The sequence below is a fragment of the Etheostoma cragini genome, chromosome 6, assembly GCF_013103735.1.
Source record: "Etheostoma cragini isolate CJK2018 chromosome 6, CSU_Ecrag_1.0, whole genome shotgun sequence".
In the NCBI taxonomy this organism is placed as follows: Eukaryota; Metazoa; Chordata; class Actinopteri; order Perciformes; family Percidae; genus Etheostoma; species Etheostoma cragini.
In genome coordinates this window covers 22,793,426-22,809,695 of record NC_048412.1, presented here as the reverse complement: position 1 = coordinate 22,809,695, position 16,270 = coordinate 22,793,426, and the positions used below count along the sequence as shown (strand labels likewise).

At 38.7% G+C, this 16,270-nt stretch overlaps 2 protein-coding genes across 2 annotated transcripts; both read right to left on the bottom strand.

Moving 5' to 3' along the window:
* Positions 1-330: 330 nt before the first annotated feature.
* vsig10l (V-set and immunoglobulin domain containing 10 like) lies at positions 331-5,714 on the bottom strand. Its single transcript, XM_034874872.1, has 9 exons — positions 5,447-5,714; positions 4,808-5,143; positions 3,879-4,157; positions 2,821-2,913; positions 2,102-2,314; positions 1,879-1,998; positions 1,124-1,164; positions 835-921; positions 331-743 (listed from the first exon to the last, which is right to left on the bottom strand). The coding sequence occupies exons 1-9, from the start codon at positions 5,517-5,519 to the stop codon at positions 669-671; spliced, it is 1,317 nt and encodes a 438-aa protein (XP_034730763.1). The 5' UTR covers positions 5,520-5,714; the 3' UTR covers positions 331-668.
* A 727-nt stretch (positions 5,715-6,441) lies between these two features.
* etfb (electron transfer flavoprotein subunit beta) lies at positions 6,442-14,773 on the bottom strand. The gene is made up of 7 exons (XM_034874801.1): positions 14,530-14,773; positions 11,810-11,968; positions 10,933-11,091; positions 10,743-10,805; positions 8,771-8,929; positions 7,811-8,019; positions 6,442-7,107 (listed from the first exon to the last, which is right to left on the bottom strand). Exons 1-6 carry the CDS (start codon positions 14,581-14,583, stop codon positions 7,849-7,851), a joined length of 765 nt encoding a protein of 254 aa, XP_034730692.1. The 5' UTR covers positions 14,584-14,773; the 3' UTR covers positions 6,442-7,107; positions 7,811-7,848.
* Between the last annotated feature and the right edge of the window lie 1,497 nt (positions 14,774-16,270).

The window sequence follows — 16,270 nt, the reverse complement described above, 5'->3', positions numbered from 1 at the left end:
CATCCCTGCCAAGTCATGCACACTGTTGACTGAAAGGACAATCATGTTTACATCCCTATCAGCGTCTTTAAATTGGGAAACATATGCAAAGCATTACAGTGGGGTGCAGTTTAACTGATATAAAAGTGGTATGATCCATTTTTAAAAATAAATAAGTTTACTTATGCAAGCAATATTAACTTTTTTTAGAGCAAATACTGATTCTGCATACATTTCTAATTGATCAAAAAAGCCATACCATACACCAAAAGCCAATACATTACTTTGATCAGTAGGTCGATCATAAAAGCAGAACAAAAGTTTTTTTTTAATCCAAGTGAGCATTATGTTCTAATAATATAGTGAAGGACCTACAGTGGTAAAACAGTATAGTTACAGTGAAAATGTTTTGAACTTGAAGATGCAGTATTGGTAGTGGACACTTCTTGATATTTAGCTAAATAAAATTTACAGGCATGATTTATACTCATTTATTATGAATAAATAGTTACAAAATAACTTAAACTTGCAGATTATACAGAAAAGTGGAAGAAACACCACACAATCTCCACTGTAAAATGTATAACACTGATTCTTACTTTCAGTTAAAATATAAATACAGAATATCATACATTAAAATTAAACAAATATATAGCATGCTTTACAAAAATCAAAGCAAATTTGGGAGTTTAGACAGTTGTAGCAATTCTGACAGGCAGAGGAGTGCCAAATATTGGGAGAGCCATTGATCTTTCAGAGGGAGTCTGAAAGAAAACAAGCCAGTTCCTTTTTTATGAATCACCCAAAAAATTTTCCACTTGTACTTTGTTTAATGTGTTTAATTAGAAATCCTACCTGCTGCAATCTGTTGTAATCAGGGGGCGACCTCAGCCCTCCGGTCAGCAGGTTAGGGGGAGTTGTTTCTGTTTGAGATGTTTTTGCCTGTGAATGACAAGAAAGAAGCTTAAACAAACAGCCCAAAAAACAGATGCAGAATTCATTTTTGAAACATGGTAATGGATGAATACATAGTGTATTTGATGCATTAAAAAATAATAAACAATTATAATGAATAATAATGTTAAATAGTCTACAATCCACAAGCTCCTCATCAATTGTAACTATTAACTAATGTGATTCTAACCTTCTCAACTGTTTTGGACAATGGATATCTTGTTTGTCGACCTACAAAACAAAGAAAATGAAGAGTTTAAAATATCAGAGAATCCCAGAATGTTAAGAAAAGATGTCACCATGTTTAGACAAGACTTGATTCTAGGGCTGGGCAATAGATCGATATGATACAAGACTCAATATAGTCTTACATTTTGGATATCATCATATCATATGGTAAGTGTTGTCTTTTGCTGGTTTTAAAGGCTGCATTAGGCCAGCTTCTGTTGCATGGATTTTTTTATGTCCTACACTAGGGCTGAAAAATTTATTGAATTTTGATCACGATCACGGCTTCCCACAATCAAATCATTTGCGTGATGGAGCGATACTTTAAATGAGTCATTCTGTTCATTCCGTATTCCGTAGAATTTTCATAGAAGTGCCAACCTGCCCCTCATGTCAAAGTGTCCTTAAGCAAGACACTGAACCCGAAATTACTCCCAATGCTACGTCATAGGAGTGTAAATGTGTGAGGCCAGCCTCGGCCAGCGTGTGAATGGTTCTGAAGCATTTATAGCACTATATGAATACAGTCCATTTACTTAGTCATTACTGACGATTGCGTATCAAAAATCTTATTGTGAAAACATTTTTGTGAAAATGTTTACCCAATAATATTATCACAATATCGACTTTGAGGTACTTGGTCAAGAATACTGTGCTATTTAATTCTGTCCATCGCCCAGCCCTACTAGATTCCTTTTTTGCTAAGCAAGCACCTACTTTTGTTCTTGTTCCACTGGACACAGAAGTAGACGAAGCCGCCCAGCAGCACTAGGAAGACAATGCCGCTGGGGATTCCAGCTGCAATGCCAGCGATGGCAGATCTACTCAGCCCTTCACCTAGTATCACCAGGACAAACAGTAAGCAATGGTTTTACTACTGTGGCACCATCACTGACCGTGTGATGCTTTAACACACACACAATAAAACAAACTTCCATACCTGGACCAACTCTGTGGACCGTAGAAGGGTCTCCTTCTGCCTTAAGAGCTTTGGGGATAATCCGAAACATGTACGTCAAGTTGGGATCGAGGACAAAGATGTCTGCACTCCTGGTAGTGCCAAGCTCATGCTGGATGGTGTAGAATCCGTTTAAGCTAGCTTGAGTGTGATTTTTTCCCAGGAGGTCTGGTCCCTTCATTTGGATGTCAAACCCTTTGCAAAAGCACATGACATTCGGTTTAGTATGATACTAGATCAGTGTTGAAAATTCAAAGCATATAGTGGTATTTGATTTCACTTATGTTACAGGCCCCTTGGATTAGGAAAATCTTAGTTATATCATGTACCTACAAACATTTGAGACATTAGATTTTTTGCTGAACTTTATTCCTAATTTTTTCCCCCCCACAAAACAGTCTTGCACAGCTAGAGGTTTCACACATTGTACATTGTTTACACCCCTATCTTGTGTTGAGTTTCTGTATAACACTGAGTTCTGCTGAGATGTACAAACTCAAAACAAGAAGGTTGGGTTTGTGTGTGACGTTTAAAAGGTGCTGTAATTAATGTTGGGTGACAGCCCTTCTTGTTGACATTCAAAGTCATTTCAAACAAAACAAGGGTAGTTCGCCCCTCCCTCCTCCTCACCCCTTCTCACTGCTTTTCAGGCTTCTGGGCATTAGGATTCCAGATTTGCGTTGAGTAAATTACGAATTTACCTGTAACAACAGAGGTAGGTGGGACCTCCCACGTCAATGTGACGATTGTTCCATTGTGATTAGAGAACAAACTGGAATTTGAGATGGACGGTCCTGGAAAGACAGGGGTTGTGAGTGAGGGGGAAGACCAAGAGAGGGCAGAAGAGGGGCGGTGTGAGGGTATACCAAGAACAGAGAGCTTTGTTGTAAACGAGGGGGGGGGGGATCTCAAGTATTTCTTAACTCTGTCTGAGGGCCCATTGTTTCCTTATACTCAGAGAATGCAAGCGCTCCAAATAATAAGGCAATAGAATAGAATCCTTACAGTATTTAAAAATGACAATGAATGCAATGTGCTGTATGGCTGTGGTGGAAGAGGTAACCATCAATACAAAACTCAAAATATGCTGTTAGACTCAAAGTCACTGCTTTGTTTTGGACATGAACATATTAGTTTATATCAAAAGGTAAAACTATTCACTCTGACATGGAAAAAGAAAATAAGACAATGAGAGGAAGCGCGACTGGGTTTTTCTTTTATTGTACAGGTGCTCAATAGACATTAACAGGATGAAATAAACAAGTACACCTGGAATATCCAGAGAACACCTGCACAGCACAGAATGAAATATGTAGAGGTTGCTATCACATGACACAAAGACAAGCTTGAATTCATCTCAATTGAGGGATTTTCTAAACAGATTAACAAATGGAGTCCTTTTCTGTAGATTACGATTGGATCGACTAACAATTTCAGCCATTTTCTGTAGAACTGCTTCTTCAGTGTCAAAAGACATATCCATTTAAAGGCAGAATTTTAATGTTTCAGCTGGTTTATATGAAGCTACATGCACAAAGGTGATATACCTTGTTTAACCTACAGTAAAACAAGTGTCACCATAAATTAGCTTTAATGTATCAATGTGTAAAGTATTTAGTAATCTGCTAATGTAGTAGATTAAGAAGTACAGTCTTTCCAGCTGTAATATTGTAGAGTAGAAGTTGCACAAAATTGTATTCAACATCTGTACTTGTTGCTTAATGCTACAACTAATGAACCAAGAACAGCAATACTATACCTGTTAACAGAATATCCCTCCTCTGGCTGCCCAGTGGGTTGCTACAGTTACAAAAGTAGATTTGGAGGAGAGATTTGCTGACATTATAACCCAGAATCTCAAGCTGTGTGGTGTCACTGCTGATTTGGTGGGTTGTCCCGTTGGTGAGAGCCTCGCTGCCTTTGGACCATGACACCACAGCCTTAGGCCAGGCCTCACTGACACATTGGATAGCCACCACTATTTTGCCTTCAGAGTCAACTCTGGTTCCCACAGCTGGCAAGAAGTTCACTGGACTACCTGGGGAAGATAAGGCTCTTGTTTGGGGGCTGGCTACTTACATTACTAATGCACACACGGTTGTATTTTTGGAACAAATTAAACTTATGTTGGCTTGATAATCAATGAAAATCTAAACTAACTTGCAGTAATACTGCAATTAAGTTTTAGATTTTATATAGGTTTTGTACATATATATTTCATCCATTTAAATATATATATATTTCAGATGGTAAATACAGTCAACATTTAAGGTAAAGAGTCTAAAAAGGCTGCAGCACATGTGCGGCTTGAGTCAAATGTTGGATCTGCATGATTTTTCAGGGCAGTTCACCTTCACTTGAGGAAATTAGGGATCTTGTGTTAAGACAGCTTGTGGCTTTGTAAACCGTTTTCTCCCAATTTGCCCAAGCACTAACTTAATTCAGCCCAGAGACAATTCAGACAAACATTGTTCAAACTCACAACTCTGCAGCAGATTGGAAAATGTACTCAAGATTAGAATGTTGCCACTTGCTTTGATGACAAAAATTGAAAACTTTAGCTGGATTTGCATGGGACAATGTGTGAAAGCTTCAACAAAGAAAGTTCAGGTCAGAATAATGTATATGTTTTAGCAGCCATTAAATTCAAATCCTACAACAACACATCTCCAAAATCAGAGTACTCACTAAATACTTCCAGAGTGAAAGTAGCCGAGGATCTTCCCAGTCCAGATTTAGTCATTTCAATAGTGTAGTTGCTGGTGTACTCAAGTGGCACATTTACAAAGGTAAGGGATCCATTTGGCTCAATCCTCAGCACCTTTCTTCTGTTTTCGTCTATGTCTGGGAGAGTTTTGGAGTTGATAGTCCATGTGACGACAGGTAGGCTAAACCCCTTCATGAACCAGGTAACCGCTGGGTCAGGGGCACCACTGAAGGACACAGCCAGAGTCACATTGCTGCCACATATAGCATTGACCAGAGTAGGACCAACAGGAGAAACCACCAGTTCACAGTATGCACCTGTCAGTAGTACATGATTAGACGTTTACAAAAAGGAAGAGAAAAATAAATAAATCAATCAATACAGTTTAGGCTATGTAATAACTATGGCAAGCAATTAGCCTATGATTATAGTGAGTGTCTGTTCCTTTCAAAAATAGACACAAAAAAAAGAATGTACGCTAGTTCAACGTGAACAAAAGTGAAAAAAATATTTGCTAAAGAAACACAATTTTTAGCCCATTTGTTGCCCTATGACATTCTTCCCTCCATAAATTTTCTCGGAACAAACAAAGTAAAGCAAGCACTTAAGTTCCATCTTACCTTGAAAAGTAAAACTAAGTAAAATGGTCAGAAACCCCGCGTTTATCCTCCCAAAATCATCCGGCCACGTCATTTTATTAAAACAGGACTACAGCCGTGTAGCTCGTAATTCACACAGAACTTCCGAGAAGAGTTTTTTTCTTCTTTAGCTGATTTTGAAGTTAAAATCCAAGCACATAAAAACACAAGCGAAGAAACCCTAGGTGTCTTGGCCAGCAATGACTATACCACTGTCCCCCTGTGCGCTCGAGCTACACCCGTCAGAAGGGCGCGCGAGTGGCTCACCTGTGTTGAGTCAAAGCCTTAGTTGTGCACGTGAGGCCACGCCCCATTAGCATCGATGCCAGAAATAAAACTCCTATTGTGTTTACATTAAAAAATTACCTTGCACTAGGACTTCTATGACTATTTTAAATGTATTAGATTATTTCAAAATTTCATGGTTAATATTGAACGGATGCAATAGTTATAAGTTAATTATATTTTTTTTATTTCAAGAAAGGGGGCAATTCAAGATAATGGTCATTTGGAGGCTTTCGTTTTTGGTGCTTTTGCACCATAATTTTGTCCACCCCATTCCAATCAGGCTAAATATTAGAAACACCCCTCAGTATAGTGCAATACGATTCATCAGTAGCACAAACTGCAGTTTCCAACATGATCATATAGTTAAATTAAAGGCTTTTAAACTGAAGCCATGTATACCTAACTGTCTGGCAACAAAGTGTTTTTAAAGTCTTACTACCGGTACTTGATTTAACATAAGATGGTGCAGAAGCTGGTTACTGGTCAAATGTAATGTAGCATTTTATACTGAAAGAACAGTGCTACAGAAATTATACTATCAATTTACCAGGGTCAAACAATTAATCACACAAATCCCTCGGTGTCACCACCACTCCAACAAATATTCCCTTTCTCCCCACCATAATCTGTTCCCTATTTACAATGTCAAGTTTAAACTAAAGGAAATACTAAAAAGAAACAGTCACATGTGTATTTAGATATGAAAAAGACTGGCTGCTTTATTGTCAAGGTAATGTTCTGCACAATCAACAAATTAGGCGCTTACGGTAAAAGTCGGATTCAGGATCATCTTCCCCTGCTCATACTGAGAGACACTGTCTACGCAGTCCTGAAACCCAGTTACAATTACACAAACTATACAAGTTACCAGTAGACATGACACTTATCTAAGGACGTTATCATCTCACCATGTTTGGGTACATATTTACATATATATCATTTACACAAATGGCACCTCTCAACATGTGTGACTACAGATACACGAGATTAAACAGCCAAGTACCTGTGGGTGAAATGCATCGTACTGGTAGTGTACAGTGTAATACAAACAGCAGCATGAATGATAGTGATAGTTGTTTCTGGGTTTCAATTATTGCATAAAGACTTCTTGTCTTAAGTCGGATTTGTAGCTTATGATACAGATGAAGGGAAGTTAAAATGCACATAAAAGACAAGATGATCCTTTTGGGGTTGTCTGGGGCTGCTGCAGGATAGTGTTTCTCAGTACTCTCCCCTTCTGTCACTACCTCGGTGCATATCCTCAGGAGTCCCGGTCTCAAACAGAGGGATTAGACCGATACATAAGATAGTCCGCCGGGTATGCTTATGCAATACAGTCCAGTAATTCATTAGTCCTGCGAGGAGAGAAGAGAATGTAGATCAATATGAGTTGCAATTAAAATCTTTTAATAGTTTAGCTTCCGTCACCACAAGACTCAATACTCTTAGATAAAGATTTTTTTTATTTATTTTTTTAAGATGAAGAGATGGTGATAATAAAAGGATAATACATTAATATTCAGAGCAAGTAATTCTATCCTTCCTCACAGGCGATAACTTTGATGCATGCATGCATAAGCTAAATTCCTCATCAAACTCAAAAAGGATCAAACTTTATTCTTAATCCATCTGTATGTACACAGCATCCGGGGAGCAACTTTGAGTCGAGTGTCTCGCTCAGGGACACTTTGACATGTGGATCCAGATCGCCAACCTTCTGGTTGTGGGGCAACCATTTTACCTCCAGGCCAAAAGCCACCCACATATAGGTTTATCAAGAATATTAATTTGGCTTATTGACCACCTAAAAACATTCATATTACAACATTTTCAAATTCATTGACCATTAAATCCATCAATCTATAAAATAATTCACAGATTACTTGGTAATGTAAATAATTGTTGGTTGTAGCTGAATCAATAGAATGAACTGAATCTGTGGGATCCTTGCTTAGGATGTTGCTCATATATTTGGTTAGTAATGTAAGAATAATAATAATATTAATAATAATCTACTTTTGTGGCAGGCTCTATATCGGTAGTTACAGTGATACTCACCCTTCAGCCAAGGTCCATGCTCCGTGCTCCTAAAGCCTCTACACCAACCCTGCCTCATTCAGTTTGCTAACCAAGTCTTCCACCGTCTCCACCTTCACTCCCGCCTGTCTCTGTGGCGGCTCATCCACTCTCAACACCTCCAACCGGGATGTGATGTCCACCCCTAAGTCTGCAGGCTTCATGTTGGCTATCTTCTTCTTCTTGGCTTTCTGGAAGTAGGAAAACACAGGAGAAGGGTAAAGTACACATTCTGGACTATTTACTAGTATCTCAACTGTACGTTTAACGTAACCTCCGCTCTGGAAACAAAGTCCTCCTCCTACCCCCAGGACCAAGCTCTACATGATTGGGGGGGGGGAAGCAGAAAGCCAGATTCTGCTCAGCCCCTCCTCGCCTGCGGAATTCCTTCCCAGACCACCTGAGGGCTCCACAAACCACTGACCTAAAAACCTTTTTAAACTTTCATTTGTTAAACTTTACTTCTCTGCTTTCTGTTTTTAACCTGTTCTAAAACTCCTGTAGCACTTTGAGCTTGACTTTTCAATGAAAAAATAAAAGACAAATAAAATGTATTATTACTACTATTATAACTGTGTTTGCACACTTGTATACATTTACTTAATAGTATGTTTATTTTTCCTAGCTGTATAAAAAAAAAGATGTTTATAGTTTATATATTTCTATTACTCTTATTTTTTTCTATTTCCTGTCGTATTTTTCTATTCTATTTCATGTGTACTTTTCTTATCCTGTTGTGTTTGAATGTTGGGCTGCTGTTACCAGGGAAATCCCCAGTGTGGGATCCATAAATGTCTATGTTATCTCATCTTAACTAATTTATGTAACAATGCCTTTATACGGTTACATTTTCTGAATACAAAATCCAAGTTCTTTTCTGAAAAGTATTTCATGCCTTATTCTCGCCTCTTGTATTTCTGAACCCGTTTCCCTGCTACCTACCATGATGTTAGGCAGGGTGGCATATCTGGGGGTGTTGAGTCGAAGGTCTGCGGTAATCACTGCTGGCATGTTGATCTTAATAGTTTCCAGCCCACCATCAATTTCTCTCACCACTTTAATCTTGTCTCCCTCCAATGACACCTCTGATGCAAATGTACCCTGTGACATGAAGATACAGTGAAAACTCATAAATTGAAACACATTAAACGAATCGTCAAATCTTGTCCATCAGGAAAACATTTTCATCCATCCGTTAATTTTGCAATAGTTAACAGTGAGTATATTTCAGTTCTTGAGACAGTCATTGTGCCACATCTGCTGAGTGGAATTTGTAACTGCAATTTAATTTGAACTAATCCAGGGTAAATGTGTTTGTTCATTTTATTTAAGAAGAGAGACAATAAATAGTTAAATTGTATTTATAGTATCACATCCTAACAAGAGTTATCTCGTGGAACTTTGCAGATAGAGTAGGTCTAGACCACACTATAATTAACAAAGACCCAACAATTCCAGTAATCCCCTAAGAGCAAGCATTTAGTGTGACAGTGGCGAGGAAAAACTTCCTTTTAGGCAGAAGCCTTGAGTAGTGAGTAAAACCTCAGACAGACCCAGGATCTTGCTGCCCAGTTTTCTGCCTAACATGAGCGCTTGAGTCCCACATGTAAACGTGCCAGATTTACAGGCGGCTTTTAATCTGCAGTCCCTGGCAGGTCGATGGCATTAAAATAAAACACAAAGAAGAGCACATTAACACTTCAGCATGGACAATAGAATACAATTCTCACTTGGAGCAAATAATCTATCACGCAATGTAAAGTGTTACATTCCATTTCGAGTCTTGGATTTGCCATCCACTCAAAGCGTAACGTTACTACTCTTTGGCCGACTCGCAAGCCCAAACAAGTGTGTGTGGCGTGCGTGTTGATTTGTTAACGCGTTTAACTGACAGTATTGATGCATTCCTGGATTTTTGCATTTTAATCCCGTTGCTCTGGACGGAGACCAGTGCAGGATAATAGAAGCACTTTTGTTACAGTGTTACTGTGCAACCTCCAACAGAGCTTGACAACGTAGATGTGACGTGAGCAACCTGTCTCAAAGTTGTAAGTCTTCTGGCAGCTGTGCCAAGAGAAATCTCAATAATTCCTAATCTTGCACAGACAGAGAGTGTACGTATATGTAAGAAAAGAAAATAGGCACAGGTTAATTATTGATAACTAAAATGCTAGTTAACCGTAGTAATTAAACCTTAACAGCTGATAGAAGTCAAAACTGTCTGCATGCGTCTCCTGACAATACGGTGATTTGTCGATAATGCGACAGCAAGTCGCTTGGTTGGGACTCAATCGTTAGCCTATTTTTACAAATACGTCTGTTTTGGTGCCATAATGTGAGATGAGGTAATGGAGCCTTTTGTATATCATCATGTTTCTTTAGAATTAAACAATGGACAAAGAGTCTTTACACGCGTCAGACGTAAAGTTATTTGCTGTAAAAGTGGCACCAAAATGACTGGCAGTCAAAGGGATGCCAACGGCAGGTGAGTGCTTGGTAGCATTAAAATGGCACCATAGGAGCTATCCTTCGTGGACGCTCCCACCCTCTTGCTCAAACTGTACACTGTGAGAACTGTGAGATAGCCTGTCAACAAAGTGCTCCATCTATTGGCCAGCCAGTGGAACTTCACTTCAAATGTCCATGCAGCCTTTGACCTCATCTATGCAGGACCACCGCCGCTCTTAATCACTCAAACCAGTCTCTGCTAACTGACGGGGGCAAACTGATTGATATCAGCGCTGCTACGTCACACATTTGACACTTATAAAACCAAACTGGAAAAAAAAGTTGGGGGAAAAGAAGGAAACTGACATGATCACATTTACATTGATCACTTAAGAGTCAGACCATTTTTTGTTTGACAGGCTGGTTTGGTCCTGTTAAGAATAACTGCATTAAAGCTTGAACTCACCTGTGGCCAGTCCAGTAAGGCTGCGGTCATCTGGCCAGTCTGATTGCAGTCATCATCGATAGCCTACGAAAGCAACACATTACAGTGATTAAAGGAAACAGAGGTGCACTGCACAGCGACTTTATCAGAGTACGACAGCAGGACGTTTGATCAGATTTAATGAGTGAAATCAGCCCGTGCTTTTTTCAACCTGTTTGCCAAGGATGACGAGTTGAGCTTCTTCCTTCTTGGCCAAAGCAGCCAGGATCTTGGAGATCTGCAGCGGTCCCATGGTTTCATAGTCTTTCCCTGTCACTTCCACATGAATGCCACGATCCGCTCCCATGGCAAGGGCAGTACGGATGGTCTCCTAAGTGAGGGGGAAATATGGGTCAAACTACTTGTTTTGCAGGGAAATTATTATTTAGTTATTTAGGGGGTTCTGCTCTCCAATTAAAAGTTCACCCCACCCAAAAGGATTAAAACAATCTGGTAGGGGCTACAATTTATACTAAATGTATGTCCTTATATAATAAATAAATCCAACTACTTTTTTTTCCAATGAAAATAAGAAGTGTTACACACAATGGCTTTCTTTGCATATCCCTGTATATTCTGACGACAATTCGGCCATCAGACCTTCAAATCAACAGTCAAAGATAGACACAACCACAGGTAACTTCTATAACAACTTATTTGAACACATTATGCGTAATACCCCCATTCTCATGTTGGCTCAGTTCTGAAGTTGCCTTTTATAATTACAGCATGACTAATTACACCCTCTGGAGCTAAAATTGTGGATATGCTGTATGTCTGTGCCAGCTATTTAATAAAAAGATATTTCTTTTGTGACATTATATTACATACATATCCATTACACATACATATAACACTTAATCACAGCATGATTCTGCTAAAACTGTATGTAAGATAAAGATGCGAAGCCCAGTGAAAACCTATAAAAAACAGTGAAACCAACTAAAAAGAACCCTTCCATAAGTAGGCAACCTGCCACACAACACTGTATGTCTCGAGGACATTGGTTAAGAAGGGAGGGGTGCAGAGTCTGGCCCCATCTCACCCACCTGGGCTTGCTGTGGGCCGCAGCTCACAGCCACAACCTCCTTGATGAGCTTCTTCTCCTTCATCTTGACCGCCTCCTCCACAGCGATCTCACAGAAGGGGTTCATGGAGTGCTTAACGCCATCCGTCACCACGCTACTGTTGTCCGGCTTTACACGGATCTGAGGAGGAAGAAGGCCACAGGACAGAGTCACTACGGGGGGTTGAAGATGAATAACAAACACTCCAGATAGCCTGGATGCTAGGGCAAACTGTCAGACACGCTGACAGAGAAACTCACAAAGTGAGTGAGCCAGCACGGTGTCTTAAAGGTGAAGGGCAAGTGATGCATGTTTAAACAGGAGCCCTGTAGCTGGCAAAATATGTATTCATTTTTTGATAAGCTCTCATCTCCTTTTTTATTCTTTGAATTTATTGATGTCCTGTTGTAAAATTATAGAAAAGAACTTCAACATCAAACTAATAAAACATTTCTTTGTGGACTCGGATTTGTGCAAACTGTTGCTACAAAGTAGAAAGCATACTATTGTTAAACTCTTGTCAAAGCTTTAAGAATTCCCTGAATTTTAGCTCAGACCAATGTGACCAGAGTTAATGTGAAGATTAATTACGAGAGCAAAGATAATCATTTAGTCTTAATAAATGAGGGAACACGTGATTTAAACATACAGTATGAAACTTTCTGCCGCTAGGGGTCTCGTAATAAAAACAACGGATGATAAACTGACTTTTGACGAGGTTGGGAAGTTGCATGGAATTATGGGAGATGTAGTGTTTATTGTTAAACACCATCCCTAATTAGTATGCATCTGTTCACGGACAAGTTTACCCATTGTAGTTCATTACTTTACGTTTATTCATGTCATTCTAATAAAATAGCTGCAGCTTCACCAGCATAACAACAATTCTCTTGATTTGTATTGGAAGCGGACCAATTAGCTAGTGAGCCAGCAAGCTAACATTAGCAAGCAGCTAAAATCCCACTATCACAATATATTTCACATATCAATGTCACCTTTTGGAGGTTTTTAACACCAGGGCGGACAGGGTTTTTTGTTAGCGGAGAAATTTGGCAGGGAGGAGATTTTTGGTTGGAGTGACCTTATTCGTGGGTTAGCCCAGTGCTGTTAACCATGTTCACCATACCTAGAGATTGGCATGGTTTTATTTCAGTTAACTTAATAGCTGGTTTGATTTGCACTGAGAGATGATCTTATGGAAAGTTCCCCATGCCTATCTCTAGGTATGGTGAAAAGTATGTGATGATGGGGGGCTATTTTAATTCCAAAGACCATGGGAACTTTATCAGGATGCATAGTGGAGCCATGACATAACTGGCCTTTAAAAATTAAAATGTGCCTGCCTCTATGGGAATTTAACACAGGGGTGTGTATGCTTATGCTGCCTGTATTTTAAGGAAGAACATTTATTTATTTACAATACATTATTCATTCACAAAGAAAATTGGTGTCCCTAAAAAGTTGGATTTTCCTAAATTTTCTGAATTAAGCCATAAAGATCAATTTCCAAAAGATGTTTTTTTATTCCACTTTTTAATCAACTTTAGCATGGGTTTGTAAACTTATTCAAGCCATTGTAAATAATCACAAAATGATGCTGTGGGGCAAAAAAAGCTGTATTATGGTTAATAGTATTTCTTTCTGTGACATTGTATGATTTAGACTAGAGGGGGAAAGGTTATGACGCCACTGACAGGAAACGTCCCGAGTCAAAATTGAAATAACAGATTTCTCTGGGTTTGTAATCGGAATGGAAACATTTGGGATAGTGTAAAAACACAACTTATAAAAATATATAACATAGGTATGTTTGTTTTCTAGACATTTTAATGCAGAAATGTTACATACTGTACCTTAAAGAGGACATAATCTCAAACAACAGCATAGGTAAAGCAAAACAAAATTGTATTTCCAAACACAAAATTATTTAAACATACAAACAATCAAACTGAACGGTTTAATCACCTTCCTGACACGATTGGATTAGGTAAGCAGAAGAAAGCTAGAGATGTGTCACTGCAAAGAAACATAGATTGATTACAGTTAAGCCTATTTCCCTAAGTACAAGCATGTGGATTTTTTTCTTCATTTAGTATCTTTTCTTTCATTGTCCATATTCATATACATGTTTGTTTGTTGTGGTTATTATCATCTGTTGTGATATATGTGTATGTTGCGTGTGATGTCTGTAAGCTACTGGTGTCTTGAATTTCCCCTTGGGGATCAATAAAGTATCTATCTATCTATCTATCTATCTATCACTTTATCTGGGGCAAGACAGTGTCCTCACTAAAGGTGAAAGAAAGATTGTGTTACTGTACCTTACACCATTGTGTAAAAAGCCACAAAAAAACTGATGTAAAAGGTGAACATGTCAATAGACAGACATTAGGTTACATAACTAGAAAACATCAACCTTACAGCTGGTTATCAGCAGGAAGTCTTACATTGCAGCGTTTTTAGCCTAAATTATTCACCAAGCTGCATGCTGTAAAATGACCATATGAGTTTAGCTGCAGACTGATACGTGAGCACTCCAATACGTGAACAGTTAGTTGTGTGAATTAGCTCTTGTGCCACAGACAGCTGATGTCAACAGGCTAACGTTAGCTAACGTTACGTGAGCTGAACACAAAAAGTCAGCTGAGTGAGTAAAGGAAAAATATTTTAAAACCTAAATACGCTCGTTGAAAGGATATTACCTTAACAGCGTAGTCAATGACACGCTTAACTCCGACGAGGACACGACCAGACATGTTTGCTGAAAGGTTTCTATGCAGTAGTAGCCAGCTAACGACCGCAATGAACCTTCACCCAAGGAGGAGAGGTCGGAATTATTTTAGGGTGATTCCAGAGGAGGAAGCTGAGGGACCACCTCCTATTCCAGCCAATGAGAAGTGACGAGAATTAACGCTCTCTACACTGATTGGCTGAACTGCGGTTGACTCGTTGTCAAATTCAACAGAAAGTCAGTTGGTGTCGCCGTTGAGGTTAGCTGATGAATGAAAAACAAAAACGTATGTAACGCTAGGATTTTGGGGACAGCGTGTTAAATAAATTTTAATGGACACAATTGGTTGTCTGCTAGTTTAAATTGCTCAAACTGTGTGAATTACGAAAAATCACCAATGAATAAAGTGTTGCCCCTCATGCTTGGGTCGTAAACAAAAGCCGAAGAAGAAACGTTCCGCTTTATGTGTGGCAAAGTTCAAGGCAACTGGGTCGTCAAGTCACATGGCCTACATGGCAAGTTACACATAAGTATGGATTTCAACACAACAAACTACAGCCTCTAACATGACCAATATTTTTGAATTAATACCTTTCAGGCTTTCCCATTCAAAGGTTGTCAAAACGGGACAGTGGCTGCTGTTTTGGACTGTATTAGTTTTAGCTGTAGGACGATTATAACCTTGGACTATATTGCCAATAAAACTGATTCTGATTCTTGTATATATTATATTATACATTTTTTTGTATTTTGTTAATTTTTATATTGTATTTTAAAGTTTTATATTTCATCAGGTTGGCTTGTTCTCCGCCCAGCATTGTCTACCACACACGGGCAGACAATGTGCAACAGCGCCCTCTGCGGTCAGGTTCCTGATGGGTCGCAGTTTTCGGTGGAACACCTGTTACCAGTTACTGGTAGCTGGGTTTATCCCAAGTCAAAATGACCTTATCAAACCACTACTAAACTACCACAAATACACAGTGTATTTTGAAGATGGCTGGAATGTTGAATGGATGAAAGCTTCAAAATAAACGTCAAAGTGATGGTGAAAGAGTATTACAAATTAACTCAAATAAACAGAAGTCTTTAAATGCTGTGATGAAGGAGACGCTGCATTTTGTATGCACAAAGTATTCAAAGTGTTATTCTTGATGTGTATCGTACACGTTTCATCTTGTTTAAAAGTGGAACAGACCAGTCACTTTTTTTACTCTCAGGACATTATTCAGATTTTTTGTTGTTCTGTTTTTGACTTTTCTAGGATGACCAACATCCCAGATGTGAATTTGGTTAATGACTAGGCCTACACAAATAATCCCCTGGTCTTGCATTTCCATGTGAAAACACGTGAAAAAAATCTTTAAATGTAAAATTTGTCAAATTTTCGCAGAAAATGAGAAGCAAGCTTTTAGCAATGTAACGTTGTTAATGTTCCCCTTAACCTTACTAAATCGGAAGCTGCAAATCGTTGCTTCATATAAACTACTGTCATTCATTCAAACCTTTATTTAACCAGGATAAAAAACTCCTTGACATTGAAAATCTATTTTCCTGGCAGTGCAGCCGCACGGTTTCAAATAGACAGAGAAACTCACAGTTAAATACATAAACACACTTTCACTCATATTCAAACAACAATGTCATCATTAAAAACTGTGTCCTAAATCAATTTATAAACAGTAATATACAGACTGCCTTTCTGCAAGGTC

What these genes read in the sequence shown, in the direction of transcription:
- etfb (XM_034874801.1), bottom strand. Translation starts at nt 14,583, where the DNA reads ATGTCTGGTCGTGTCCTCGTCGGAGTTAAGCGTGTCATTGACTACGCT. An exon ending in GCGGCCCACAGCAAGCCCAG is followed by an intron (nt 11,092 to 11,809) that starts GTGGGTGAGATG and finishes CCCCTCACTTAG; the next exon opens with GAGACCATCCGTACTGCCCT. An exon ending in CCTTACTGGACTGGCCACAG is followed by an intron (nt 8,930 to 10,742) that starts GTGAGTTCAAGC and finishes TTCATGTCACAG; the next exon opens with GGTACATTTGCATCAGAGGT.
- vsig10l (XM_034874872.1), bottom strand. Translation starts at nt 5,519, where the DNA reads ATGACGTGGCCGGATGATTTTGGGAGGATAAACGCGGGGTTTCTGACC. An exon ending in GGTCCACAGAGTTGGTCCAG is followed by an intron (nt 1,999 to 2,101) that starts GTATGGAAGTTT and finishes TGGTGATACTAG; the next exon opens with GTGAAGGGCTGAGTAGATCT. An exon ending in TGTCCAAAACAGTTGAGAAG is followed by an intron (nt 922 to 1,123) that starts GTTAGAATCACA and finishes TGTCATTCACAG; the next exon opens with GCAAAAACATCTCAAACAGA.